Raw genomic sequence first — 26,732 nt, 5'->3', positions numbered from 1 at the left:
TTCCCTAAGCTTGAATTTCATATAAATGGAATCAAGTATTAATGTATATTTTATGACTGCCTTCTTTCAGGCAACCAGTAGCCATGAGATTCACCCAGCTTTTTGCAAGAGTCAGCAGTTTGTTATTTTTCATGACTGTGTAGTATTCTATTATATGAATAACCCATGATATGGCTTTGCCTATTGATGGGCATTTAGATAGTTTCCCCTTTTTGGTTGTTATGAAGACTGCAGCTATGCACATTTGTGTACATGTCTTTTGTGGACATACACCCTTTCAGTGTGTGTCACTGAAATTTTAGAGCTAAAACATCCTGTTCAATACCCTCACATTAAGTGGGCTAGTGGCTGATGTGAGATTAAAGCTCAGAATTCCTTCCTCTGGACCCGGCTTCTCCAGCTCTCCATGCTGCCTTCCAGGTAGTTCAATCACAACATGGTGGAAGATAAAGTCTTCCCAGCAGCTTAGAACATTTAAGGCATAATAACCAGTATCTCAGCAACTTAGCAAAACCTATTCCTTTCCCAGCTATATATGCCATGAAAAATATTCTATAAACCCCAATCTCTAAATCCTTAAAAGTTGTTCAACCCTCCCCATCCTCAGCACCCAGTGGGTACAATTAACACATGCATGAAAGATGGCCTGGATTCAGTCAAATTTCATTGATTCAAATTTCACTGAATTGGACCAAAATGATTCGCAATGATTCAAAGCTTTGGAAAGGTGTTTCCTTTTCTTAATATACTTTCTATAGAGAGGGCACAGTACACATGAAATCAAAGAGAAATGTTTACAATATAGAACCTGTAGGCCCTGTGAAATATCGTTCTTTCATACAATCTATGTGTTAACTACTAATTATCAGCGCTCACAGTTTGAAGTCTACCAACCCATCTGCTTCTCAGAGTAAAGACTTAAAATTCCAAAATGATACATGCAACAAAGCCTGGAAAAGTTGGTGAGCAATGACCTTATCTTTGCTATGCTGTTTATACATTAAATAATATTAAAATTATTATCTCTGCAAATGAGAAGTAAAAGCACCCCATTTAAACACAGCAAGAGTGAAAAGGAAGCCCCAGAGGTCACTGCTGCTCATTAGTGTCTCAGGTTTTCTTCTGGAGTTGTTCTGTCCACAGAGAACAGGTGTGAACTCATCTTTTTTGTTTTGCCCTAAATAACATTTTAAAGAAACAATCCATACTTCAGGTTGGCCTTTCTCCAATTAGTTCTACTCTAGGGCCTGACAAAATACTTAGTGAAATATCTCAGGCATGGTATTCGATTGCTGCAGGCTTTAAAATATCCCTTCAAAGGATAATCTGCTGCCTGTGGGTGATGGGCAGGCTTCTGGAAGCCCCAGGGCATCCTTCCTTAAACAGGTGCAGTGATCAGTGACACCAGGAAGAGCCCTAACAAGCCAGGGCCTCCTACATTCAAGGCTGTTCACTTTTATGGTCCTTCAAGCAAACTCACCTCATTAATGATGATCCTGCTGGCCATCCGTAGTCGGGTCCTGGGTCCAAACTTATTGGTGATCATGATTCGTAAGCCAGCTTCGGGGAAGGTGAACTTGGGAGGGCTGGAGCTCATGATCTCGTCCACCATCACCACGGGGTTCTTGCCATACTGTGGCTTCTCCTTCACTATTGAGCACAACACCGTGATTAGTGCTGATCTCTCTGAGGACAACACCCAAGTGCTGGGGCCACTGACTTCCCCTTGCCTTGTGAGCTGCCCTAGCCTGTGGTCCTGGCAGCTGGCAGCCACCTAGAAGTCTGGATGCCTGGTTTCAACTCCTCATGTCAGGCAAAGTGGATCACTGGCTTTGAAACACTTGCTGACCTAGTGTGTGAAGCCCAGTGGTTCCCCTTGCTCCAGGACCACTCATGGGCAACTGATGCTCTTCTCCCCTCTCTTCCGGGGCCCAGTCTTGGCTAATTACAAGGGTCTTTCAGTTCCTTATCTAAGCCTTACCAGGGCAGCCAACCTATAATACAGACAGGGGCCTACCACTTTGCACCCACCACTATGAGGGGACCTCTCTCTCCCCCGTTTACAGAGGCTCTGATGAAATTTTGCAAACTGACAAGGGTCCCCGGGGTGGAAAATGTTGCAGAGCAGCGGGCACTGGCTCTGAACTTCCTGCGAGGCCACCTGCTCTGTCTGCAGGAGGGGATGCTTGTAACTTTGTTCTGTATAGGGCAAGTAGTGAGGTCAAAGATTTAGATCATGGGACCTAGACAGGCAACTGAGACCCAGGAGAGGAGCCTGCTTGTTTGAGGGTGCACGGTGAGCTGCTGGCTGAGCCCAGTGACTATAAACCCTGACACCCTCCGGAGGGAGGCTGGTCTCTCTGAGCCTTTCCTTCCCCTCACAATGGGGAGGAACAAAACTCCCTGTCCCCAGACCTCTTCCTTGCCATTTTCATAAACCTGCACCGTGCTGGTATCCTTGGGAATTTAACATTTGACTCCAGATCCCTAGGAGGGTCTAGTTACAAAACCGCTCAGGAACACAGCATGCAGAAGCAGGCAGAGTGTTCCCCTCCAAAGGGCTATAAAAATGGATACGACTGTCCCTCTGCACTGGTTACCAGCTCCCGGTGTGTCTTCTATGGGTTATAGGGTAACCCGGGAATAGGTCCGGAGAGCAAACCCGTGCAAGAGTTAATAGCACAAAAATGCAGAAATGCACACCAGACACACACACACTCCTCACCAAACAGGCAGCAAGGCTCAGCAGACAGGAGGCGTGTGGGTTAGAAATCAAAGCCAGGAGAACATGCATTCGTCAGAGACGGACGCTAACCTCTAACGAGGCACGCAGCGCATCAGTGGGCCGGGCTTATAGTTGTTTGTTTTGCTTGAAATGCAGGTGTTATCGCGTGGATGAAAGCGACTACTTACAATTTAGAAGAGGAGGAGAGTTAAGGAGACAAAGGCCAACAGAGACTGCCAGAGACGATTAGCGTGCGGTGGATGCAGCACTCTTGCTGGTGGCGAAGATGCCAGGGGTTATGTGCTGGAGGGCGTTAGTACCGGGCTCCTTCTACGGGAGCTTCAATCCTCGGGGCCTCTGGCCTTCGGGACGGCTCCTGTCCTGGCTGATTCGATGGCTCTGCTTCCACTTTGAGGAGCAGGAGCCCCCCCACAGCTCATGCCCTTAGCCCCTCACTGCTGCATAAAAGCTCGACTCCCTCCCTGCTCGGAAGCCTCCATCCCAGAGGAGGGTGGAACCCACAGAAACCGCAGGCTTCAGGCTCCATCCTACAGAAGCTGCCCCATGCCAGGTACTGCTGGGGGAACAAGTAGGCTCAGAAGGAGGGAGCCTGGAGTCTGTGAGACAAGAGTCAGGCTCCCCCTTCTCCAATTCCAGGAGTCCAGGCCTGCACCCCCACTTCCTTCCGCACTCTCTGGGGAGTTTTCTCCCTTGGCCCTTATCTAAATGCATTCACTTTGATAAAAGCTACAAGAAGATGGGATTCTCCTTCCTTCCCCAGGATGCCTGGCTCCCAGGACACCTTGTCCTGGTGCCCCCGACCAACGACAGAACAAGGGTGTGTGCCCACGCCCAGAGTGGCTACCCAGGAAAGAACTCAATGACAGCACATTCTCCCAGCAGTTCAGCTCCAGGTCAGGCATCACCCCCAACTCTCCCCACTATAAACCAAGGCTGTGCCCAGGGCCGGGGCAGCCTGGAGGGGTCCACAGTGCGCCTCTCAGGCGAGGCTGGCAGGCAGGTGGCCCAGGCTGTGTTCAAGGCCACCTGAGAAGCACCAGGAGGTTGCTTTGGTGAGCTGAGCCACACAGCCTTTAAGAACGTTTCAGTACTCAAAGGCCTTTTATCAGTGTGATGGGGAAAAGGCTTTCTCCCCACTTTTCCCGTCAGGGAGCTGGAGGATAAAACTTCGGGTTTTCTGCGGGAAACACAAAAACTGAGAACAGCTCACTCGGGCCTGAGAGAGTGTGTGCTCTTGAGAGAATCTCCCAGGCAGCAACCTGTGCATTCCTTTGGGTGGGGTGGCCACGTGGCAACCTGCCTGGAGCTGGGCACAGGGAGAAAAACTCCGATGTCATCTCTAGCCAAGAGTCCACGGCACCGCCCTTAGGAAAGGAAAGGCCCCAAAGCCTTGGCCTCCCCAGTCCCCCCCGGGCTGTTACTGGGGGCTCCTTCCTCCTGCTTTAGTTGAGTCTACGCAGGGGACAGTGCAGAGCAGTGACTCACACACGGCCCTCTGGGAGGCTCTTATGATAGGTGCAGTAAAAAGTGGTATGAAGAAGTCCCCACGTCTGCCTCTCCAGGTCTCCCCTTTCTCCAATTCCGACGTCCAGGCCTGCACCCCACTTCCCTTCACACTCTCTGAGGACTTTCTCCCTTGGCGCTTATCCAAATACATTCCCTGTGATAAAAGCTGCAGGAAGATGGGATTTTGCCTCCTTCCCCAGTGCTTGGGGGCAGTCCCGTGTCCAATCCTCCAGTTTTCCAGAAAATGTCCTGGACTTAAAGATATTTGGGGCCGGGCGCGGTGGCTCAAGCCTGTAATCCCAGCACTTTGGGAGGCCGAGACGGGCGGATCACGAGGTCAGGAGATCGAGACCATCCTGGCTAACAAGGTGAAACCCCGTCTCTACTAAAAAATACAAAAGCTAGCCGGGCAAGGTGGCGGGCGTCTGTAGTCCCAGCTACTCTGGAGGCTGAGGCAGGAGAATGGCGTAAACCCGGGAGGCGGAGCTTGCAGTGAGCTGAGATCCGGCCATTGCACTCCAGCCTGGGCGACAGAGCGAGACTCTGTCTTAAAAAAAAAAAAAAAAAAGATTTGGGAGAAAATAAACTTGCAAGGAAGTGCTACTGTCACAGGCACAGAGTGGCGGAGACAGTCACAGCAGTGCCAGAAAAGGCACCGTGTGGGCAGTGGCCTCTGGGAGCCTGGGTCACCCTGAGAAGCTGAGGAGCTGAGGCCCCCATGCTGCGAATGAGGAGTGCTTCTTGCAGGGTCCTGGGAGGTCTCCTGCCTTGGCCACAGGGTGCTAGGTGGCTCTTGGGTGGGCATCTCCCACCAGCCTGAGTGACTCAGCACACAGTACTTCTCTTCCTCGCCACGAAGGCCCAGAGGACCCAGGAGCACCATATATACGACAGGGCAGCAACCAGCCTCTGTCCTGCCAGCCTGTGTGTGGGGACCACCTTGGGGCCAGTACATCCATAGAGTTAAAATCCGACATAGCAGCCCGCATGGCTCCTTCCCCTTCTGAGGTTGTCCTGGAAACAGGCTTCCCCTGGGGTAGCCTGTTCGGCATTTACGAAACTCGACACACGAACCAAACTCCACGCTCATCAGCTCCTCAGCTTTGCCCTTTGTGGGTGGGCCTCCGCAGCCAGGCTGCGGCCTGGACCGCACCCCGCCACCCTAGCAGGCTTCCCCCTTTTATACGGAGAGACTCCTCCCTCTTGGGGGTTGCCTGAGACAGGGCAGAACAGATTCCCAAAATGCAAATGGGAGGAAGCCATGCCCTCATCAGCCCCAGGAAGATGACTGGAGAAGAGGCCCAGAAATACAGCTTCCGCCCCCAGATGTCCCAGACACATCTGAGACCACCTGGTCCCACCAGTGACATCACGAAAGAGTTCACCTGATTAGCCCCAGGCCATGGAGAATGGGGGGGAAAGAGCCCCCAGACACCAGTGCAAGGCGCTCACCTGGTGAAGGTCTTGCCCAACACCGAGGGTGGAGCTCAGACCTGTTTTTCCATACTGATTGCAAGAACCGGCCCAGGCTCTCCCACTGGTCTGGGCTAGAGTGAACGATCTCTCCTTCCTGGCAGCTGCCTCCACAAAGGGAGCCACCTGGTCACTGGCCTTGGATTATTCAGGTTTCCAAAGAGGCCGTCAGTCAGGCACAGATGATTCAGAGAATTCAGTAAGACATGGCAGGAGATGGCTTTGGAGGCCCAGACCCCCAGTTCCCAGACAAGAAGGCCAAAGAGCTGCGGATGAGACAAGGTTGCTGCCCCAGGGGAAGGGGCTCCCTGGCGGGGCTCTCTGAGGCTGGCCTGGGGATGCCTGCTCAGCTTCGTGTCTGCCTTTTATTGGCCTTGTTCTTCCTCCAGGCGACAGTTCCCAGCCTGAGAACCAGTGCTTTGTCCAGAGCCCTTCTCCATCCAGGACTGGGTCTGGCATTTGAGAAACTGTAGGGAGGCCCAGGCTGGCTCTGCCGCCCCAGCTCCTCAGCTTCCTGTGGTGGGCCCGCACATGGGTCAGGGACACCACTGCATTCTGAAGAGCCAAACAGGCCTTGCGCCTTCCCCAGAAGGCGTGGGAAAGCTCCCAGAAACGTGGCTGTGGTTTTTCTCTTTCCTGCTGTACTTCCCTCCACCCCTGCCCCATCTAAGCAAAACCCCATCTCCCATACTGACTCTCTCTCCTCACTTAGGGCACCTGTGGTCAAAGGTAAGAGAGTGACAATTTAGAGGGGGGACATTGTGAGAGGCTGTGTGTGTGTGTGTGTGTGTGTACACAAAAGAGAAGGAGAGAGTGGCTTCCAGGACACATTTCTGCCCACTCCTGTCTGCTCAGCCTTACCTTGCCTCAGCAATGGCACGGAAGGGTCATCATAGCTACTGTCATAGAAATCATTACCAGCCTCCAGCTCACTGTTGACCGGGTTGCCGTTTGCAATGCTCTTTTGTTTGATTGTGAAAAAGGCTTGCATCTTCACATTGTACCTGGAAGTGAGGGAGGCAGGAGGTCAGGGCAGTGGAGAGGATTCCCACGGACTGGGCAGTGGGGGATCACACCCCATCCCTGCGCACAGTCAGCACAGCGCAGGAGTGGCGGGTGGCAGGGGAGTTGTGGAGCCTCGGCTTTTCCACTGGGCTGACAGTTTCCTGACAGGGACCTAGGAACACTGTGTTGTCTGGGGGCACCTGCTCCTATTGAGCTGGTGGTGGGCTTCCCGGGGGCATGAGAAACCTTTCGGCCAAGAAGATGACTGAGGCTTACTTAATGGAGCCTGTCCTAATAAAGGAAGCTCGACCTCGCCTCTGAGCAGGCTCGCAGGGGGCATTACCAGACCTGTCCTCTCTCCCCCAGCAGCAGACCTTGCTCCCGGGATGCTCATGGGCACCCCCTGCACCACTCACAGCCAGCACTGCCATCACCCCTGAGGGAAGAGTCTCTCTATCTCAAAGAACCTCAGGCGGGCTCCTCACTGAAAGGCACTCAGATTGGAGATCATTTAAGGATAATGCTCTTGCAGTCTGACAGTTTATCACCCATTTTTATAAAACGTTATAAATGTTTTATATAAATGTGGGATTTATATCCTCATAAAAAACGAGTGTTGTCTTTCTTTTTAATTACGTATCCAGGTATGAGGAGGAAGATAAACCTGAACGTGGCTCAGCTCATGAGTAGGGGTGTGTGTGCGTGTGTGTGTGTGTGTGTGTGTGTGGTGGGAAAAAAATATATGTCATAAAATTGACCATTCTAACTACTTTCCCTTTTTAAGTGCACAATACAGTGGCATTAATTACATTCGCATCGTTCTACAACCATCAGCACAATTCCCAAAACATTTGTATCATCCCAAACAACAACACTGTTCTCACTAATCATTAATTCCTCCTCCTTTGCTCCCCAGCTGCCTGCACTGACCTCTGATCCACCTCTATGAATGTGGCTCTTCTAGACCCTTCACGTAAGTGCAATCAGACAATATTTGTCCTTTTGTGACTGGCTTCTTCCACTGAGCAAAATGTTTTCCAGGTTCATCCATGTTGTAGCCTGTCAGAACGTTATTCCTTTTTCTGGCTGCATAGTATTCCTCATGGGTAGTTTTTGAGATGGTTCTGACCTGGGTAGCTTCTGGAGGGGCTCAAGTTTGCATAGCCTGAGTTTCCATCCTCAGTACTATCAGTGGCTGCAGTTGTGCAAAGCACTGGCCCAGAGAAGTGGCATTTTATGAAGCCTGGGGCAGAGGTTAATCTGCCTGGCTTTTTGAAAAGAGTGGTATTAAATTATCAGAAGGCTTCTAGAGATAGCACAAGTGAGCGGTTACCCTGGGGCATGGAGTAGCTGCCCAGAGCAGGGCGGGAAGGAGGTCCTTGCGTGCTACTTGTTTGGGGAGCAGCCCTGTAGTCCACACATCAGCCACCTGCGTGACTCCCCTGGCCTCAGTGTGGACGGCACCCCCGGAACAGCATCTAACACTCCTCCCCTACTCCAGCTGTCCCCCAGCAGGGCGTCTCCCAGAGAGCTGGGGCTGGCCTAAAAGGATGAAGATCTGATAGATGTTTTTCTCCCTGCTGTCACAAAAGGCTATAGCAAGCAGCGGGGCAAGGCGTCGGCAGCCCCGGGGAGGAGAAAGGGCACTTACTTCATGATCAGAATATAAAACACATACAAGATGATGAGCACCAGGCCTTCCCACCTCAAAGAGAGAAAGGAGATTGCGGTTAGAGCTCGGGGCCTGGGGCAGGTGAAGGCTGGGACTGAGGGGTCCAGGAGTGGAGGAGGGCGGGATGTCTTTACCTCCCCCGCCCCTAGTGCTGGGCCCAGAACCCGGGCATGTGGGAGAGATCCCCCAGCCTGTGGCTGTCTTGCCACCAGAAGCCCTTTTGATGATCGAGCAAGAAAAGCTGAGAGGTCTCTTCTCAACTATAGAGGTCTGCAGGACAGAGGTGGGGTTCCCCCAGCTTCCTAGAAAAAGGAGGGACTAGGGCCACCATGTCCCAGGATTCATGGAGGCTAGTGGCCTGAAGTCACGCAAACTCGACCCTGAGAGACCCTGTGGTCACCCAAGATTCTGGGCAGGAGCCAGAGAAGCTGTGGGTGTGGGTGGAAAGGGGCCCAAGTCCTGGAAGTAGGGCCTGAGAGCTGACTGAATATGCGGCAGGTGGCACAGGAGCCTTCCGGGCCTTATGCTGGGCATGGAAGGGTTGGGGTCTTCCTGGGATGCACCATTACTACCCTCTGGTGCACCCCACCCAATCCCATTAGCAGTGGGGATTTTCGTAGCTCTGACCACAAGCCCCTGGTGGAGCACACAAGCTTTAGCTTGTTCATCCACTTGACATGTATAAACCAAAGCCCATTATGTGCCCAGCATGGGCTACAGTTGTTTTGGGAGCTCTTCCTTTGCTGACCTCTAGATCATGGAACCACGGCCATCCCAACCCTGTCTACAGCTGACAAAAATGAGACCCAGGAGTTCAGAGGCTTTCCTGGGGCCAGACAGCAGGTTGGAGGCCAGGATAGGACCAGAACCAGGTTTCTGGGGGCCCATAGCACACAACTGCTCAGGGCAGGTAGCTGATGTCCTCGGCCTGATTGTCTAACTCTATTTCCATAAATAGTCATACAGGATGCAGCCTGTAATCCAGACACTTTGGGAGGCCAAGGCAGGTGGATCACTTGAGCCCAGGAGTTCAAGACCAGCCTGGCCAACATGGTGAAACCCCATCTCTACAAAAAATTAAAAAATTAGCCAGGTGTGGTGGCATGCACCTGTAGTCCCAGCCACTTGGGAGGCTGAGGCACATGAATCACTTGAACCCAGGAGGCAGAGGTTGCAGTGAGCCGAGATGGCACCACTGCACTCTAGCCTGGGCAACAGAGTAAGACTGGGTCTCGGGAAAAAAAAAAAAAAATCATACAGAATGCATGCAGATTCTGAATTGTTGGCAATCAAAAGAAAATGTTTATGAGTTATGAATGTCAGATGCATTCCCATGCTATCAAATAGAATGGAAACATCAACCTGTTCCTCAGAAGTTTGTGATTTATGTATCTGTTTTGGTGGACGGGATCTCACTATGTTGCTCAGACTGGTCTCAAACTCCTGGGTTCAAGCCATCCTCCCACCTCAGCCTCCTTAGTAGCTGAAATTACAGGTGTTTTAATTCCTACCTCAGTGTCTTAAAGATAAGTCTCTATATTTTCTTTTGACATTTTCTAAAAAGTCTCATTTTTACAGTAATATCTTCAAATTACCTGGAGTTTACCTTTGTATAAGGTGTGAGGTAGGGATCTGATGTTGTATTGTTCTGTGTGGATTCCCAGTTGTCCCTGCAGCATTCAAGACTCTATTCCTAACTCACTGCCTTATATCATGACATCTCTGCAATGTCCCCCATTCCAGAAATAGGCCCATTAATGCATTCCATATTGGCCTATGCTTCTCCCTTTGCAAAATACCATACTGTTTTCAGAATTTTAACTTTATAACACATCGTGACACCTAGCAGGACAGGACTATTAAGGGAAACAATTTTTCGCACTTTGATAAAGAAAGGCATGATTGCTTAGAATGATATCTTTTTTTACTTTCACAAGTTAATAAGCTTAAGTTTATGAAAATAATGTTTAAAAAGATTCAGGGAACCCAACAAACAAGGATACTGGAAACAACAACAAAAAAGAACAATGAAAAATACACTTGAAAAACTTACCACACAATTTGTTCATCATATATGAACTGTAAGGCAAAAGAAAGAGAGTTGAGGTGGGTGGGACATATTTATTTCCAAACAAGAACAAGCACAGACACCCAGGCACCCAGAGCCAATGTATACTGGCCTTGTTATATGTGTTATGGATCCATTTCTGAGCTGCTCACCTACAGGCCTTTCCTTAGTGTAGCCTAGGCCAGCAGTGTACTGTATTACATAGCCCCAGCTTAGCACGGCCACCCTCAGAGATATGTCCTGTGCTTTATAACAGTCCAAATAGCTGCTGGGGGCTAACCTGGCAGAAGCCTCCCCTCATTCATGGAACAGAATTGATATAATCAAGAAATCTTAAAGACTGAAAGATAGCTAAGTGCGTGTGCATGGTGTTTGTGTGTATGTGTGTATGGGGTGTGCGTGTGTATATGTGGTGTGCCAAGTGTGTGTTGGAGGGTGTATCTTTTTTTGTTTGTTTTTGAGACATAGTCTTGCTCTGTCACCCAGTCTGAAGCGCAGTGGTGTGATTTTGGCTCACTGCAACCTCCGTCTCCCAGGTTCAAGCAATTCTCCCGCCTCAGGCTCCCAAGTAGCTGGAATTACAGGCATGCACCACCAAACTCGGCTAATTTTTGTACTTTTAGTAGAGACAAGGTTTTACCATGTTGGCCAGGCTGGTCTCAAATTCTTGACCTCAAGTGATCAGCCCGCCTTGGCCTTCCAAAGTGCTGGGATTACAGGCGTGAGCCACCGCACCCGGCCTTCACTTCATTTTTGTAAATCAAAGAATTTTTACATCATTTTAGTGAATCCTTAATTTTCTAGTAAGGTAACTGTCATGCAAATTAAGGAATGATTATACTTTGCTCTGTTTGGAATTTTATCAGGAGTCGTTCATTATTGTGGAAAATCACATCATCAACATTGGCACCACCCACGGGGTTTAGGTGCCAGCCCAACAGTTGGGCATCAGTCTGCATTTGTACTAGACAGTCTCAGAGATTGTTTTTGTGTAGGAGGGAACCAATCCCTTCATTGGCTCTCCTGGCTTCTTCGTGCGAAACCATTTACATACTGAAAGATGTATTCTTTTATTATAAATTACATTTATTTCTCCTTTATATTATGGTTATGGCATATGTTGACCTTTTTGAAATCATGTATCTGTAGATTGTTTCATCTGTAGAATCATCTCAGACATCTACTTTTTGGAGGGTGTGGTAGGCAGCCTGTAGGGGGGTCCCCATGCTCCCACTGCCTGACATTCATGCTTCCCTAGCATGTGGGCTGCATGGGACTTGCTTCTGGTGACTTGGTGCACCTGGTGACTTGCTTCTAACAAACAGAATACAGCACATGTGGTAGTTATCACTCCTGAAAGCAGGTTAGGAAAAGGCTGTGGCTTCCGTCTTGGTGCCTCTGGCCCTTGCTCTGAGGAAAGCCCGCCATCCAGCTGAGAGCCGCCCTGTGGAACAGCCAGCAGCCCAAGGCCTGCCCACAGCCACATGAGTGACCCTGCAAGAGCAGCCCCGCCCACCAAGCTCTGTGATGATGCTACCCTGGCTAATGCCTTAACTGCAGCCTGGCAGAGGACCTGGCCTAGAGGACCCAGCTACACCATTTCTGACCGGTTTCTCAGCAGTTTAAGATGAAGATTTATCATCTCCCACTTTCTGTAGGAGATGATAAATCTTCGTCTTAAACTGCCGAGTTTTGGGGAAATTTGTTATGCAGCAATAGGGCACTAATGCAGGGGACATGACTGTCTATATAAAGTTGACTCTAGGTTTGGTTGAGAGCTGTCACTCAGAGGCACATTCCACCCCTGAAGTTTGAGCATGCCCTGTGTACGTGCCCCTTTCCTCCACTTCAAAATTCTTTTGTTTTAAAATGCTCCCCTGTGGATGACATGCTCCTCGGCTATACCTGGCTGTGTCATCCACCTCACTATCAAGTGCCACGATGTCACCCCAGCCCTTGGGGCTCACATGGGACACTCCACATCACTCCAACAGGTCCAGGGCCCCCTTGTGAGCTCCTCTCCTCTTCTTCCTCTCCTCCTGGCTCCTCTCTTGCTCCCAGCTGCTCCCTCTGCCTGCCCCGAGCTGGCCTGCTCCCTCTCCCACCCTGTGGGCAGCAGAGCCAGAAACTCTGCATTTTAAAACCAAGCCCACCAAAGAGTAACCAGGGCCTATGTGGGGAGCAAAAGGGCCCCAGATGAGCAAAGTGCCCTAGCTGAACCGCACGGGCTGTGGGACGCCTGCTTCTGAGGCCTTTGTGTCTTCAAGATGGCCGCTGGATTTGCTCCACAACCAAGGTGCGGGGTCTGAGGTTTTGGGGAAAGGGAGGCACAGTGCTGGGGGTGGCACAGTGCTGGAGGTGGGGGGCTGGTCATCGTGACCACAGTGAGTGGCTGGCACACCCCACTACTGGGTGCTGTGAGTCCTCTCTGGTCACAGTGCCGAGGCAGAGATGGGTAGGGGTCCTGTGCTTTCGCAGGGTCCTGGCCAACCTGACCTTGGGAGTGGAGGGGCGACTCACCACAATGAGCACGATGACGGAGATGGTGTAGTACACGGAGTCTCGGCACACGGCCCACCACGTCAGACGGACCACCTGCCGGCAGAGCCCCGTTGGCTGCTATGAGCAGGGGGATGAGGAGGGTGCACAGCTGCCCAGGCCTCCTCCCCTCCACAGTGCGGGGCACACTCACAGGGCTCCTCCTCCTAACTCCAGCCCACACTTGTTCTTTGTTATATTTGGGGAACAGAATGAAACCAAGTAATGTTCTCAAGCTATGGCAAAGCAGCCCCCTATTCCTCAGAGGTCAGAACAGTGCGTATTTCACAGCAGAGGCCAGAGGCTCTCGCTCTCCACCCGATCCTGGCAGCTTGAGGCACAGTCAGCTGCCCACTTCCATCTCCCTCCGCAAAGCAGGGCCTCACTCACGACCCGCCTCTCTGAGGTCAAGTCCAACATTCCCCTGGGTCTCTGAGGATATCTAATGGGGTATCAGCGACAATCCAGCTTCATGCTCCCTGTTGGGGAGGCCAAAACCAGGCCCCAAATGTATCCAGAATCCAGCTCAGCTGTCCTGTGGGTGTCCCCACTGCTACCCCAACCTCTTGTCATAGAGGCTCTTCCCCCACACTTCAGGGCATGCATCTGCCAGGCCCGGGGAGAAACCACTGACCTGGCCAGCAAACAGTCCACATACTCCAATTATGCACAGGATGTTGAACACAGCAGAGCCCACGATGGTGCCCACCCCGACGTCCCCGTGGGTGATAAACACCCCTGGAAAGGAAACACACAGACCCTGGGCATCAGACATGCACCCCAGCCTGCCCCTTCCTCAGTGTCCCCTTTCACAGGCAAGTGGGTTGTTTTACTATCAAACAGAGCATCTGTGAAGCAGAAGAGAATGGCAGAAGCAGTGGCAGAACCAGGGAGGTGGAAATGCTGCCAGGAACTAGCTACTCCAATCTTCCTTTTCCTCTGAGCAGCTTTATTCAGATATAATGTGCCTGCTATAAAATTTACCCATTTAAACATACAATTCGGTGGTTTTAGTATATTCACAGAATCATGCAACCAAAACTACAATCTAATTTTAGAATATTTTATCACCTTAAAAGAACATTGTTATCACCCCTCAGCACCCTACTCCACCCCATGACCCAAGAAACCACCAGTCTACTTACTGTATCTCCAGTTCTCCCATTTTACAGATGAGAAAAGTGAGGCTCAGAGCTGACAAATGCCCCCACTGCTCTGGGCACCAAATGGACTCTCTAGATCCTGTGTCTCAGGCTAGAGGGGATTTCTTACCAATAACAGAGGCAAACAGCTCTGGTGTTGAGCTTCCTGCAGCCATGAAGGTGGCTCCAGCCACATCTTCACTCAGATGGAGTCTCTGAAACAGAAGTGACCACAGACCCTCAGGGTGTGACATGGGGGCCCTGGACATCACTGGACACTCCACAGCCAAGGAGCATGCAGGAGAGCAGTGCTACAGCCAGAGCCAAACTCCTCTGCCCACAGCCTCTCACCCCGGGGACATGCTGTCTGCCTTCTGCCATCTGCCCTCCACCCTCCACCAGGCATTCCACTCAGAGCCCCTTTCCCTCTCCCCTGCCTATCTCCTTTCTGTTTGTCCTGCAAGCCCCCGACCAAATAATGTCTCCATGATGAAGTCTTCCTATGCATCCACTCAGAGCTAGTCATTTCCCTCAGATACATGTGTTTTATCTGCTGTTACTGAAACGTGAATTTCACATGAGGGTTTGTGGTTCACACGCTTTGCCTTTCCTCACCAGATGATGAGGGCAGCAGCTGGTCTTCCCCGTCTTTGCATCCCTGGTGCCTAGTACAGGGTCTGGGACACAGTGGTGCTCCACAGGCGCACACCAGTCTAGTGACCATCCCCTCCCATGCCAGTTTTGGGTACTGGGGGCCTCGGTGAGAATGTCAGCATTGTGGATCTGGAGGCCTCTGGCCCGCAGCTGAGCCTTGCATTCTGGAAGGCCTTCTCCACGGCAGGCCTGACATCCGGTGGCTCACAAAGACCCAGAGGTACTGGTTTCAGGGTTAAGCTGGCACGGGACAGGGTGGGGACTCATGGTTGAGGCCTGTTCTGCCTGTCCAGGCCACATCTGGCCATAGAGCCTATCCTCTGATCTAAAGTGCAGTGCTGGAAGCTTTGGATGTTTGGAGAAACCATGGAGACTGAGGGTCTGCCTGAAAACCAATCTGGAGGTGCCCACTTTGTGGTTCTCAGAAGGCCCCTCAGGGCAGGACTCACGTCCACCAGCCCCACCTCACAAAGTACCCCTGAGCAGCCCTGGGTTCTGGGGCCACCGAGGAACCCACTGATGAGCTAGCCTTGGAGGAGTCCTCAGAAGGGTCAGCACTCTGGGCTTGACAGAATCTGGGGTGGGGGCACAGCGCTGTCTCCAGGGCAGAAGCCAGCCACCTTAATCCTGCCAAAAATCAGAGTTCCACAGAAGAGGCTCTGCTCCCAAAGGATCTCCAAAACTTTCAGCAGAACCCAAACATGCTGCCTCCTGTCCTCCCTCCTCCCTGCCTTTGCTTGGGCCATTCCTTCCGCCTGGAATGCCTTTCCCTTCCCTCTCTGCTTGCTAAACTCCTTCCCACTTCTGAAACCTGGACCCAATGCCACCTCCTCCACAAAGCCTTCCCAGATTTCTCCCCCAAGAGAGATGCTCCCCCTCTCCCTTTGGCTCCCCTGTCCTTTAATATCTCTCACTGAGCCCTTGACATCGGTCTTACCTACATGGCTAAGACCACCACCCTTGCTCACCTCCATCCTTAGGGATACAGGTAACCCTATGGGGCGCATGGCATCTCCACTGTATGTGGCCCTACACTGTAGTCACCCACCTTTCACCTTCCACAGGCTCCCATCAACCCCATTGCTATGGCCTCCCCAAGCTCTCAGCCTAGTGGTGGGTCCTAGGTGTGTATTCAGTAAGGATCAGCTGCCTGCATCCTTCCCAAGGGCCCCCTCTGGAAGGCAGAAGCAGCAACACTTTTAACAACTGCCATCGCTGCAGCGCACACTCCACAGGGTCCCTGGGTGGACCCTCCTGCACAGTCATTCCCGTGGGCATTTCCCGACTCTGCTCCTCACCCTCCTCCCCTGGCTCCGTTCCCTCACTGACAAGCGTCTGGATGGAGGCAAGCACAAGGCTCCATCTGAGGGGGTGTGGGGTAAGGGGAGGCCTTTGCACGTTTGCCAGGTCACTGCTTAGCAGGCCCAGGTCCAAAGCAGCCAGTCCCAACTCTGCAAGGACACTGAGCTCCCCAAGCTGGGCCCAGAAGGGGGAAGTCACAGGGAACACCTGCCCCAAACAACCTGCCTTCCCAGCTGCAAATGTCACCATGAAGACATGGCCTCAAACACATGGGAGATTTCACAGGGATGAAGGCTGGCAAAGCCCTGGGCACTGTGCACACAGGAGGTGCTGCAAACGGAAGTCGATTTCCTTCCTTGACTAGAAGCCAAGAGTAAGGTGGAGCAAAGAGAGATACACTGGGATCTTGTATGTGAGGAGAAATAAGGAAAGAAAGTAAAAACTAACAAAATAATTGTGGGGAGAAAATACCAGCGTGCAAAGGTGAGGACGGAAGGGAAATTCCTGCCACTGCAGCTTGGCATCCCCCTGGTGGGGTGGGCCCACCTGTCACCTGCCAATTGCAGCTGGTGACAGGCAGTGCTCCACTGCATCTGGCAGGCCTGCCTGTGCTTTGTACTTAGCCAGGTTCCGAACACACATGTACCAACAGCCTGCTGTGGCCAGATGGGTTCTGCGTACGTGTAGTCAGATCTCACCCACCGGGAGCCATTGTTCTTACTGCCAAGTTCTGGGAGAGGCTGCCATCCACCAAGGCTAATTTGTACCATGGGGCAGACACTAAGTGCTCGGTGTGACAGCCTTTACCACCAGCATGCTCCCCACACCAGCCCTGGCCTTCTCGGCCTGGCATTTATGTACCACATGTCTCCAAGGCTTCACCAAGGTGTCCCAAGTCCCTTCCGCATACCTCACAGATCTTCTCTAGAGATGGAACGAAGAAGTCATCGCACACTATGGCCAAGGCATAGAACATATACAGAGCCTGCAAACGAGAGAGGAGACAGGCAGGGTCGGTGAGGGCCCCTGCCGCAGCTGCAGAGGGCCCACTGCACCCCAAACCAGGCTGCCAGGGCAGAGGCCAGGCGGACAGAGCGGGGCACACGGGAAGACTCCAGCACCATAGATTTCGTTCCCTCAATCCCCTTACTGGCAAATGGGGAAACTGAGACCCAGAGAGGCGATAACATGCTGAGCAGTAGAGGGGACAAAAACTCAGGCCACTGGGGCTTCCTCCTCTTGTGATCTAATAAGAAAGTTATATTTGCTCTCTGCCCTCCACAATTTCTGAAACCCATGGAACCTTGGGCATAATAGGAATGTCTTCTGCATGATAATGAGGTGACTGGTGACTGGGGCATCTAGGTAGCTTCAGGATGGGGCAGGTCACCAGAAAGACCAAGGCAGTATGAGCGGGTTGGGACTTTAAGCCCCAGTCCCCAACCTCCAGGGAGGGCAGAGAGGCTGGAGGTTGAATTGATCACCAGTGGCCAATGATGTAATCAGTCACGCCTATGTAATGAAGCTCCACAGAAACCCAAAAGACAGGGCTTCAGGAGTTTCCCTGATAGCTGAACACAGGGAGGCTCCTGGAGGGTCGTATGCTTAGGGAGGGTGTGGAAGCGCTGCACCCCTTCCCCAATACCTCGCCCTACGCATCCCTTCATCCATATCCTTTTTTGTTTGAGACGGGGTCTCTGCCACCCAGGCTGGAGTGCAGCAGTGCCATCTTGGCTCACTGAGGCCTCTACCTCGTGGGCTCATCATCCTCCCACCTCAGCCTTTCAAGTAGCTGGGACTACAGGTGCACACCACCACGGCCAGCTAATTCTGTTTATTTATTTATTTTTTGTAGAGATGGGGTCTCACTATGTTTTCCAGGCTGGTTTTGCCCTCTTAGACTCAAGTGCTCCTCTGACCTCAGCCTCCCAAAGTGCTGGGATTATAGGAGTGAGCCAAGGCACCCGGCCCTGTATCCTTGGTAATATCCTGTATAATAAATTGGTAAATGGAAGTCAAAGTGTTTCCCTGAATTCTGTGAGCCGCTCTAGCAAATTAATTGAGCGCAAGGAGGGGTCATGGGAACCCTGATTTAGCAGGTTGTTCAGAAGCACAGGTAAAACAACTTGAGGGCTGCATCTGCCGTCTAAAGAAGAAGCAGTCTTGTGGGACTGAGCCCTTGGCGGGTGGGAGCTGCCACTGTCTCTACGTACAGTGCCATAACTGAATTGAGTTAGAGGACACCCAACTGGTGTCTGCTGAATTCTTGGCATGTGGGGAAAAAACCCACACGCATTTTGTTGTGTGTTTGTTGAAGCAGAATGTGGTGAGCAAGTTTGAGAGCAGGAAAACACTTTTTTTTCTACTCTCTCAAGCATCTCTTCTTAAAGCAGCAGCTCTCTCTCCTAGCACCAGAGTCTGCCCTCAACAGGCAAGATCTAACCCTAATGGCCAAAAGGAAAGCACTGAGAATCACCATTTTAGGAATTTAAAATAATAATAACAATCCTGATTTGCTCCCTTTATTTTAGGGAAGGCACTAAAGTGACTGCCTATCCACTGCCAAAACAAATGGCAACTTGAGATCCAGCATTTCCTGGGATGCTACTTAATAATGTTGGCACCATTAAAACACACAGGCCATTGACACTTGGAGGTTCATGGAGCAAAGAACCCAGATTCTAAGGCTGGTTCTGGAACTGACTTGCCAAGTGACTTTGGATAAGAAACATTTCTAGGTTTTGGTTTCAGCATCTGCCTCATGATGAAGTAAGCACAGATCAGCAGTTTTAAAATGGTTTTATATCTGGAGTCTCTCTCTGGCCCATCCCTCTGCTCAGCAGCCAGCACGGCTTCACTGAGCTCATCCTATGTGCCAGGAACTACCAAGGGGATCAGAGATACAGTGGTGAGGAAGCCAGGAAAATCCTCTCCTATAACTTACCTTAGTGGGGAACAAAGAAGCAAACTGGCCAGTAAAATATCTACCAGGAAACAGCAGTGCAAAAGCCCTGAGGTAGGAGTGTGTTTGACAGCATTTGAGGAACAACAGGGAGAATAGAGAGAGTGGAAAATGGAGAATGTGAGGTTGGAGGGAGAGGCAAGGACCAGGACCCATGGAGAAGAGATGGGTTTTGCTCTAAGCACTGGGGAAAGCCATTTCTTTCTTTAAAGAAAAGTGCTATGGATGTCCTGTTTGCAAAAGGGAAAGGCTGGGCTACTTCAGCTAAAACAGTGTGATACTCATCAATTTCACCATTCATTCATTAGGATTAATAAAGCAGAAGATACATTAGCTGCATCCAGGGCATCTGAGGCGTGTATCTACTGGATTTGACTCATTGTCAACATTTTGGGGAAGAGGAGTAAAAGAAACAAATAGCAGGGGTGTGGGTAAAGGGGAGAAGGCAGGTGGGGAGACCCTGCTACAAAGCTTAGGATTCTGACTTGAATTCACTCACAGCAATCCCCACCAACATCACCTCCCGAGAGTCCAAAAGGCCTCTCTCTCTTCTGAGCCCTGAGAAACAATGAGGAGAGAAGATGAGCCAAGATAGCGCCCCGATTTCCATCTCTTGGGTCACGGAGCACTGCAGGCAAAACCAGCCCCTAAGCTAGGTCCTTTTGTGCTCTAAAGAAGAGGTCAGCATTCATCTACCCATTCAAATCAAAAAAAAGAAAAAACAAGAGGTCAGCAAACATTCTCTGTAAAGGGTCAGATAGTAATATTTTAGGCTTTGCTGGCCAAATAGTCACTTCCACAACTATTCTGCTGTTGTGAAACAAGAACAAGCCATAGAATGGGTGTGGCAGTATTCCAATAAAACTTTATTTATAAAACCATTGGTGGTATGGGGTGATTTTCTCATGCTGTTCTCGTGATAGTGAGTGAGTTCTCACGAGATCTGATGGTTTTGTAAGGCAGTTTTCCCCGCTCTTGCACGCTTTCTCTTCCCTGCCACCATGTAAAATGTGCCTCCTCCCCTTCCACCATAATTGTAAGTTTCCTGAGGCCTCCCCATCCATGTGGAACTGTGAGTCAGTTAAACATCTTCTCTTTATTTATTTATTTATTTTTTAAAACAGTTGGTGAGCTGGATTTGGCTCTCCAGCCATAGCTTGGTAACCTCTCCTCTAAAGGGTTCCTGTGAAATTCCCAAGGTGCACTCAGGTTCAGCAGAAGCCTGAGGTTTTATTTCAGCTATGCCAAGACTTTCACAAGGCAGGACCACAGAACTACGGGACCAATTAGCCACATCCACAGTCCCTTAGTGAAAGGGGAGGGAGTGTAAAGCCAGAGAAACTAGAAAGATAATAACTCTATTATAGAAATAATAAACAGGTCTGTTGTTCAAAATGTGCCAACAGCCCTCATTCTAGTCTTCGTTTTCATTAATGGCTTACCCTCTTAATTAAAACTTCACCATTCATTATTTTCTGGTTGTTGCTATCTTTGTGGGAATTCCAGATTTCACTTTCTTAATGATCTCTTGCAAAGAATAATACTTGGTTGGGTTTAAATATACAAGCAGATGGTGCTGGATGGTCAGGGAAGCTGATCAGGAGGAAAATTTGCTGTGGTTGATCCAAAGCAGAGAAGCAAACCTTGACCAGCTACGTTTCTCCATACCACACAACAGAGTCAGCAAACCTTTTCTGTAAAGGGGCAGATAAAAAATATGTTTGACTTTGTGGGTCAGGCTGTCTCTGATGCATGTACTCAGCTCTGCCTCTGAAGTGCAAAAGAGCACTTATTATTATATTATAGAAGATAATATAGAAATGAATAGGAATGTTTGTGTTCCAATAAAACTTTATTTACAAAACAGGCATTGAGCCAGACTTGGCAAGGGTTGTAGTTTGCCTACTCCAGCACAGAGAGTTACAAACTTGTAACTTAGGTTTGAACCCCTATTTCTTTTCAAATTACTACTTGACCCCCCCTCCACCATTTGTCATCAAAGTCCATCTGAATATGGAGGGAAGTTTGAGAAGTACACCAAAGTTTTAAACTACAGATGCTCCTAGACTTACAATGAGGTTATAGCTTGGTAAGCCCATTTTAGGTTTAAAATACTTTAAATGGGCTGGGTGCAGTGGCTCACACCTGTAGTCCCAGCACTTTGGGAGGCCGAGGCAGGTGGATCACCTGAGATCAGGAGTTCGAGGCCAGCCTGGCCAACATGGTTAAACCCCTTCTCTATTAAACATACAAAATTAACTGTGTGTGGTGGCACATGCCTGTAATCCCAGCTACTTGGGAGACTNTCTAATAAGAAAGTTATATTTGCTCTCTGCCCTCCACAATTTCTGAAACCCATGGAACCTTGGGCATAATAGGAATGTCTTCTGCATGATAATGAGGTGACTGGTGACTGGGGGCATCTAGGTAGCTTCAGGATGGGGCAGGTCACCAGAAAGACCAAGGCAGTATGAGCGGGTTGGGACTTTAAGCCCCAGTCCCCAACCTCCAGGGAGGGCAGAGAGGCTGGAGGTTGAATTGATCACCAGTGGCCAATGATGTAATCAGTCACGCCTATGTAATGAAGCTCCACAGAAACCCAAAAAGACAGGGCTTCAGGAGTTTCCCTGATAGCTGAACACAGGGAGGCTCCTGGAGGGTCGTATGCTTAGGGAGGGTGTGGAAGCGCTGCACCCCTTCCCCAATACCTCGCCCTACGCATCCCTTCATCCATATCCTTTTTTGTTTGAGACGGGGTCTCTGCCACCCAGGCTGGAGTGCAGCAGTGCCATCTTGGCTCACTGAGGCCTCTACCTCGTGGGCTCATCATCCTCCCACCTCAGCCTTTCAAGTAGCTGGGACTACAGGTGCACACCACCACGGCCAGCTAATTCTGTTTATTTATTTATTTTTTGTAGAGATGGGGGTCTCACTATGTTTTCCAGGCTGGTTTTGCCCTCTTAGACTCAAGTGCTCCTCTGACCTCAGCCTCCCAAAGTGCTGGGATTATAGGAGTGAGCCAAGGCACCCGGCCCTGTATCCTTGGTAATATCCTGTATAATAAATTGGTAAATGGAAGTCAAAGTGTTTCCCTGAATTCTGTGAGCCGCTCTAGCAAATTAATTGAGCGCAAGGAGGGGGTCATGGGAACCCTGATTTAGCAGGTTGTTCAGAAGCACAGGTAAAACAACTTGAGGGCTGCATCTGCCGTCTAAAGAAGAAGCAGTCTTGTGGGACTGAGCCCTTGGCGGGTGGGAGCTGCCACTGTCTCTACGTACAGTGCCATAACTGAATTGAGTTAGAGGACACCCAACTGGTGTCTGCTGAATTCTTGGCATGTGGGGAAAAAACCCACACGCATTTTGTTGTGTGTTTGTTGAAGCAGAATGTGGTGAGCAAGTTTGAGAGCAGGAAAAACACTTTTTTTTCTACTCTCTCAAGCATCTCTTCTTAAAGCAGCAGCTCTCTCTCCTAGCACCAGAGTCTGCCCTCAACAGGCAAGATCTAACCCTAATGGCCAAAAAGGAAAGCACTGAGAATCACCATTTTAGGAATTTAAAATAATAATAACAATCCTGATTTGCTCCCTTTATTTTTAGGGAAGGCACTAAAGTGACTGCCTATCCACTGCCAAAACAAATGGCAACTTGAGATCCAGCATTTCCTGGGATGCTACTTAATAATGTTGGCACCATTAAAACACACAGGCCATTGACACTTGGAGGTTCATGGAGCAAAGAACCCAGATTCTAAGGCTGGTTCTGGAACTGACTTGCCAAGTGACTTTGGATAAGAAACATTTCTAGGTTTTGGTTTCAGCATCTGCCTCATGATGAAGTAAGCACAGATCAGCAGTTTTAAAATGGTTTTATATCTGGAGTCTCTCTCTGGCCCATCCCTCTGCTCAGCAGCCAGCACGGCTTCACTGAGCTCATCCTATGTGCCAGGAACTACCAAGGGGATCAGAGATACAGTGGTGAGGAAGCCAGGAAAATCCTCTCCTATAACTTACCTTAGTGGGGAACAAAGAAGCAAACTGGCCAGTAAAATATCTACCAGGAAACAGCAGTGCAAAAGCCCTGAGGTAGGAGTGTGTTTGACAGCATTTGAGGAACAACAGGGAGAATAGAGAGAGTGGAAAATGGAGAATGTGAGGTTGGAGGGAGAGGCAAGGACCAGGACCCATGGAGAAGAGATGGGTTTTGCTCTAAGCACTGGGGAAAGCCATTTCTTTCTTTAAAGAAAAAGTGCTATGGATGTCCTGTTTGCAAAAGGGAAAGGCTGGGCTACTTCAGCTAAAACAGTGTGATACTCATCAATTTCACCATTCATTCATTAGGATTAATAAAGCAGAAGATACATTAGCTGCATCCAGGGCATCTGAGGCGTGTATCTACTGGATTTGACTCATTGTCAACATTTTGGGGAAGAGGAGTAAAAAGAAACAAATAGCAGGGGTGTGGGTAAAGGGGAGAAGGCAGGTGGGGGAGACCCTGCTACAAAGCTTAGGATTCTGACTTGAATTCACTCACAGCAATCCCCACCAACATCACCTCCCGAGAGTCCAAAAGGCCTCTCTCTCTTCTGAGCCCTGAGAAACAATGAGGAGAGAAGATGAGCCAAGATAGCGCCCCGATTTCCATCTCTTGGGTCACGGAGCACTGCAGGCAAAACCAGCCCCTAAGCTAGGTCCTTTTTGTGCTCTAAAGAAGAGGTCAGCATTCATCTACCCATTCAAATCAAAAAAAAGAAAAAACAAGAGGTCAGCAAACATTCTCTGTAAAGGGTCAGATAGTAATATTTTAGGCTTTGCTGGCCAAATAGTCACTTCCACAACTATTCTGCTGTTGTGAAACAAGAACAAGCCATAGAATGGGTGTGGCAGTATTCCAATAAAACTTTATTTATAAAAACCATTGGTGGTATGGGGGTGATTTTCTCATGCTGTTCTCGTGATAGTGAGTGAGTTCTCACGAGATCTGATGGTTTTGTAAGGCAGTTTTCCCCGCTCTTGCACGCTTTCTCTTCCCTGCCACCATGTAAAATGTGCCTCCTCCCCTTCCACCATAATTGTAAGTTTCCTGAGGCCTCCCCCATCCATGTGGAACTGTGAGTCAGTTAAACATCTTCTCTTTATTTATTTATTTATTTTTTAAAAACAGTTGGTGAGCTGGATTTGGCTCTCCAGCCATAGCTTGGTAACCTCTCCTCTAAAGGGTTCCTGTGAAATTCCCAAGGTGCACTCAGGTTCAGCAGAAGCCTGAGGTTTTATTTCAGCTATGCCAAGACTTTCACAAGGCAGGACCACAGAACTACGGGACCAATTAGCCACATCCACAGTCCCTTAGTGAAAGGGGAGGGAGTGTAAAGCCAGAGAAACTAGAAAGATAATAACTCTATTATAGAAATAATAAACAGGTCTGTTGTTCAAAATGTGCCAACAGCCCTCATTCTAGTCTTCGTTTTCATTAATGGCTTACCCTCTTAATTAAAACTTCACCATTCATTATTTTCTGGTTGTTGCTATCTTTGTGGGAATTCCAGATTTCACTTTCTTAATGATCTCTTGCAAAGAATAATACTTGGTTGGGTTTAAATATACAAGCAGATGGTGCTGGATGGTCAGGGAAGCTGATCAGGAGGAAAATTTGCTGTGGTTGATCCAAAGCAGAGAAGCAAACCTTGACCAGCTACGTTTCTCCATACCACACAACAGAGTCAGCAAACCTTTTCTGTAAAGGGGCAGATAAAAAATATGTTTGACTTTGTGGGTCAGGCTGTCTCTGATGCATGTACTCAGCTCTGCCTCTGAAGTGCAAAAAGAGCACTTATTATTATATTATAGAAGATAATATAGAAATGAATAGGAATGTTTGTGTTCCAATAAAACTTTATTTACAAAAACAGGCATTGAGCCAGACTTGGCAAGGGTTGTAGTTTGCCTACTCCAGCACAGAGAGTTACAAACTTGTAACTTAGGTTTGAACCCCTATTTCTTTTCAAATTACTACTTGACCCCCCCTCCACCATTTGTCATCAAAGTCCATCTGAATATGGAGGGAAGTTTGAGAAGTACACCAAAGTTTTAAACTACAGATGCTCCTAGACTTACAATGAGGTTATAGCTTGGTAAGCCCATTTTAGGTTTAAAATACTTTAAATGGGCTGGGTGCAGTGGCTCACACCTGTAGTCCCAGCACTTTGGGAGGCCGAGGCAGGTGGATCACCTGAGATCAGGAGTTCGAGGCCAGCCTGGCCAACATGGTTAAACCCCTTCTCTATTAAACATACAAAAATTAACTGTGTGTGGTGGCACATGCCTGTAATCCCAGCTACTTGGGAGACTGAGGCAGGAGAATCGTTTCAACCCAGGAGGCAGAGGTTGCAGTGAGCCAAGATCGCGCCACTGCACTCCAGCCTGGGCGACAGAGCAAGACTCCATCTCAAAAATAAATAAATAAATAAATAAATAAATAAATAAATAAATAAAATAAGTGGAAAATGCATTTAACCCAATTAACCTACTGAACATCATCGCTTAGCCTAGCCTACCTTAAACGTTCTCAGAATACTTAATTAGCCTACAGCTGGGCAAATTCATCTGGCAACACAGTACCCTGTAAAGTACTGGTTGCTTGTTTATGCTCATGCCCACGTGACTGACTGGGAGCTGCAACTGGTGCTACTGCCCAGCATGAGGAGAGAGTATCACTGGTCCAGAAAAAGATAAAACTTCAAAATTCACAGTATAGTTTCTTTATACTTCCAGAACAGTGATAATGAATATGTCTCACTTTTGCAACATCATAACACTGAAAAATAGTAAGTGTAACCATCCTAACTCGGGGACTGTCTACATAGTGATGTAAAGGTACTAAAATTTAGGGGTCGCCATGGGAATCAGGACAGCAAGCATTTGTAGGAGTTATCATGTGCCACGCCACGCTGATGCCCTTGACCCATATTCACTCATATTCACACTCTGTAATAGGTACCATCATCCCTGTTTTACAAAAGCAGAAAATGGGGCACAGGAAAGACTTCCATTCCTGTGTTGGCTCTGGGGCCACTAGCTGTGTGACACTGGGTAAGTCACCTAACACATTTAAGACACCATTTCTTTGTGAGTGAAACGTGCCCAGTCTCCACTGTCCTCACTGGGCTGTTACAAGAATAAAAGATCTCAGACACGCCACGGCTCTGCCCCACTGTGCAGAGAGGCTTCACGTGCTAGAAGTTTTGTGACCACTCTGGGAGGACCACTTACACCAAGGATGTGCAGCAGGACGGCTCCGTGCTGTCGCTCCTTATTGGAGAACAGGTCTGCGGGGAACTCGTGAATTGCTGGAAGACAGGAAGAGATGGCAGTGTTAGTTATCTGTGGGCCTCCTGACAAACCTCACTTGACATCTGGGAGTTCATTAAGGAACTGCAGAGCCCACCTGGCTTTGGACTGATCAGCAAGAAGGTCAGCCATTTCTCAGTCCAGGGGCAGACCAGTGCTCTCAGGAAATAGTTGCTGGATACTGGATTATGCAAAGATATTCCAGCCCCTTAGAGTGCATCATGTTTTAGATATGTCTTGCATTTTAAAAAACAGTATGAAACACTTCACACATAATACGATGGCTAGAACCCAGAACAGACAGTAGTTAAGTGTTGAC

At 49.4% G+C, this 26,732-nt stretch overlaps 1 protein-coding gene across 2 annotated transcripts in view; it reads right to left on the bottom strand.

The window, feature by feature from the left end:
- Positions 1-26,411, bottom strand: part of SLC24A4 (solute carrier family 24 member 4) — a 67,358-nt gene extending 40,947 nt beyond the window's left edge. The window contains exons 1-9 of one of the 2 annotated variants that reach the window (XM_017857875.1): positions 26,336-26,411; positions 17,017-17,091; positions 14,281-14,365; positions 13,643-13,746; positions 12,991-13,065; positions 10,456-10,481; positions 8,382-8,435; positions 6,587-6,729; positions 1,481-1,650 (exon numbers count right to left, since the gene is read on the bottom strand). In XM_017857875.1, coding sequence (XP_017713364.1) covers positions 1,481-1,650; positions 6,587-6,729; positions 8,382-8,435; positions 10,456-10,481; positions 12,991-13,065; positions 13,643-13,746; positions 14,281-14,365; positions 17,017-17,082 — 723 coding nt within the window. In that variant the 5' untranslated portion in view covers positions 17,083-17,091; positions 26,336-26,411. The remainder of the gene's footprint in view (positions 1-1,480; positions 1,651-6,586; positions 6,730-8,381; positions 8,436-10,455; positions 10,482-12,990; positions 13,066-13,642; positions 13,747-14,280; positions 14,366-17,016; positions 17,092-26,335) is intronic. The other variant, XM_017857876.1, reaches the window with a different exon arrangement.
- Between the last annotated feature and the right edge of the window lie 321 nt (positions 26,412-26,732).

This window comes from Rhinopithecus bieti, unplaced genomic scaffold, assembly GCF_001698545.2.
Source record: "Rhinopithecus bieti isolate Rb0 unplaced genomic scaffold, ASM169854v2 scaffold_41913, whole genome shotgun sequence".
NCBI lineage: Eukaryota > Metazoa > Chordata > Mammalia > Primates > Cercopithecidae > Rhinopithecus > Rhinopithecus bieti.
The sequence above is the reverse complement of the archived record's forward strand: the minus strand, read 5'-3'. Positions and strand labels throughout refer to the sequence as shown.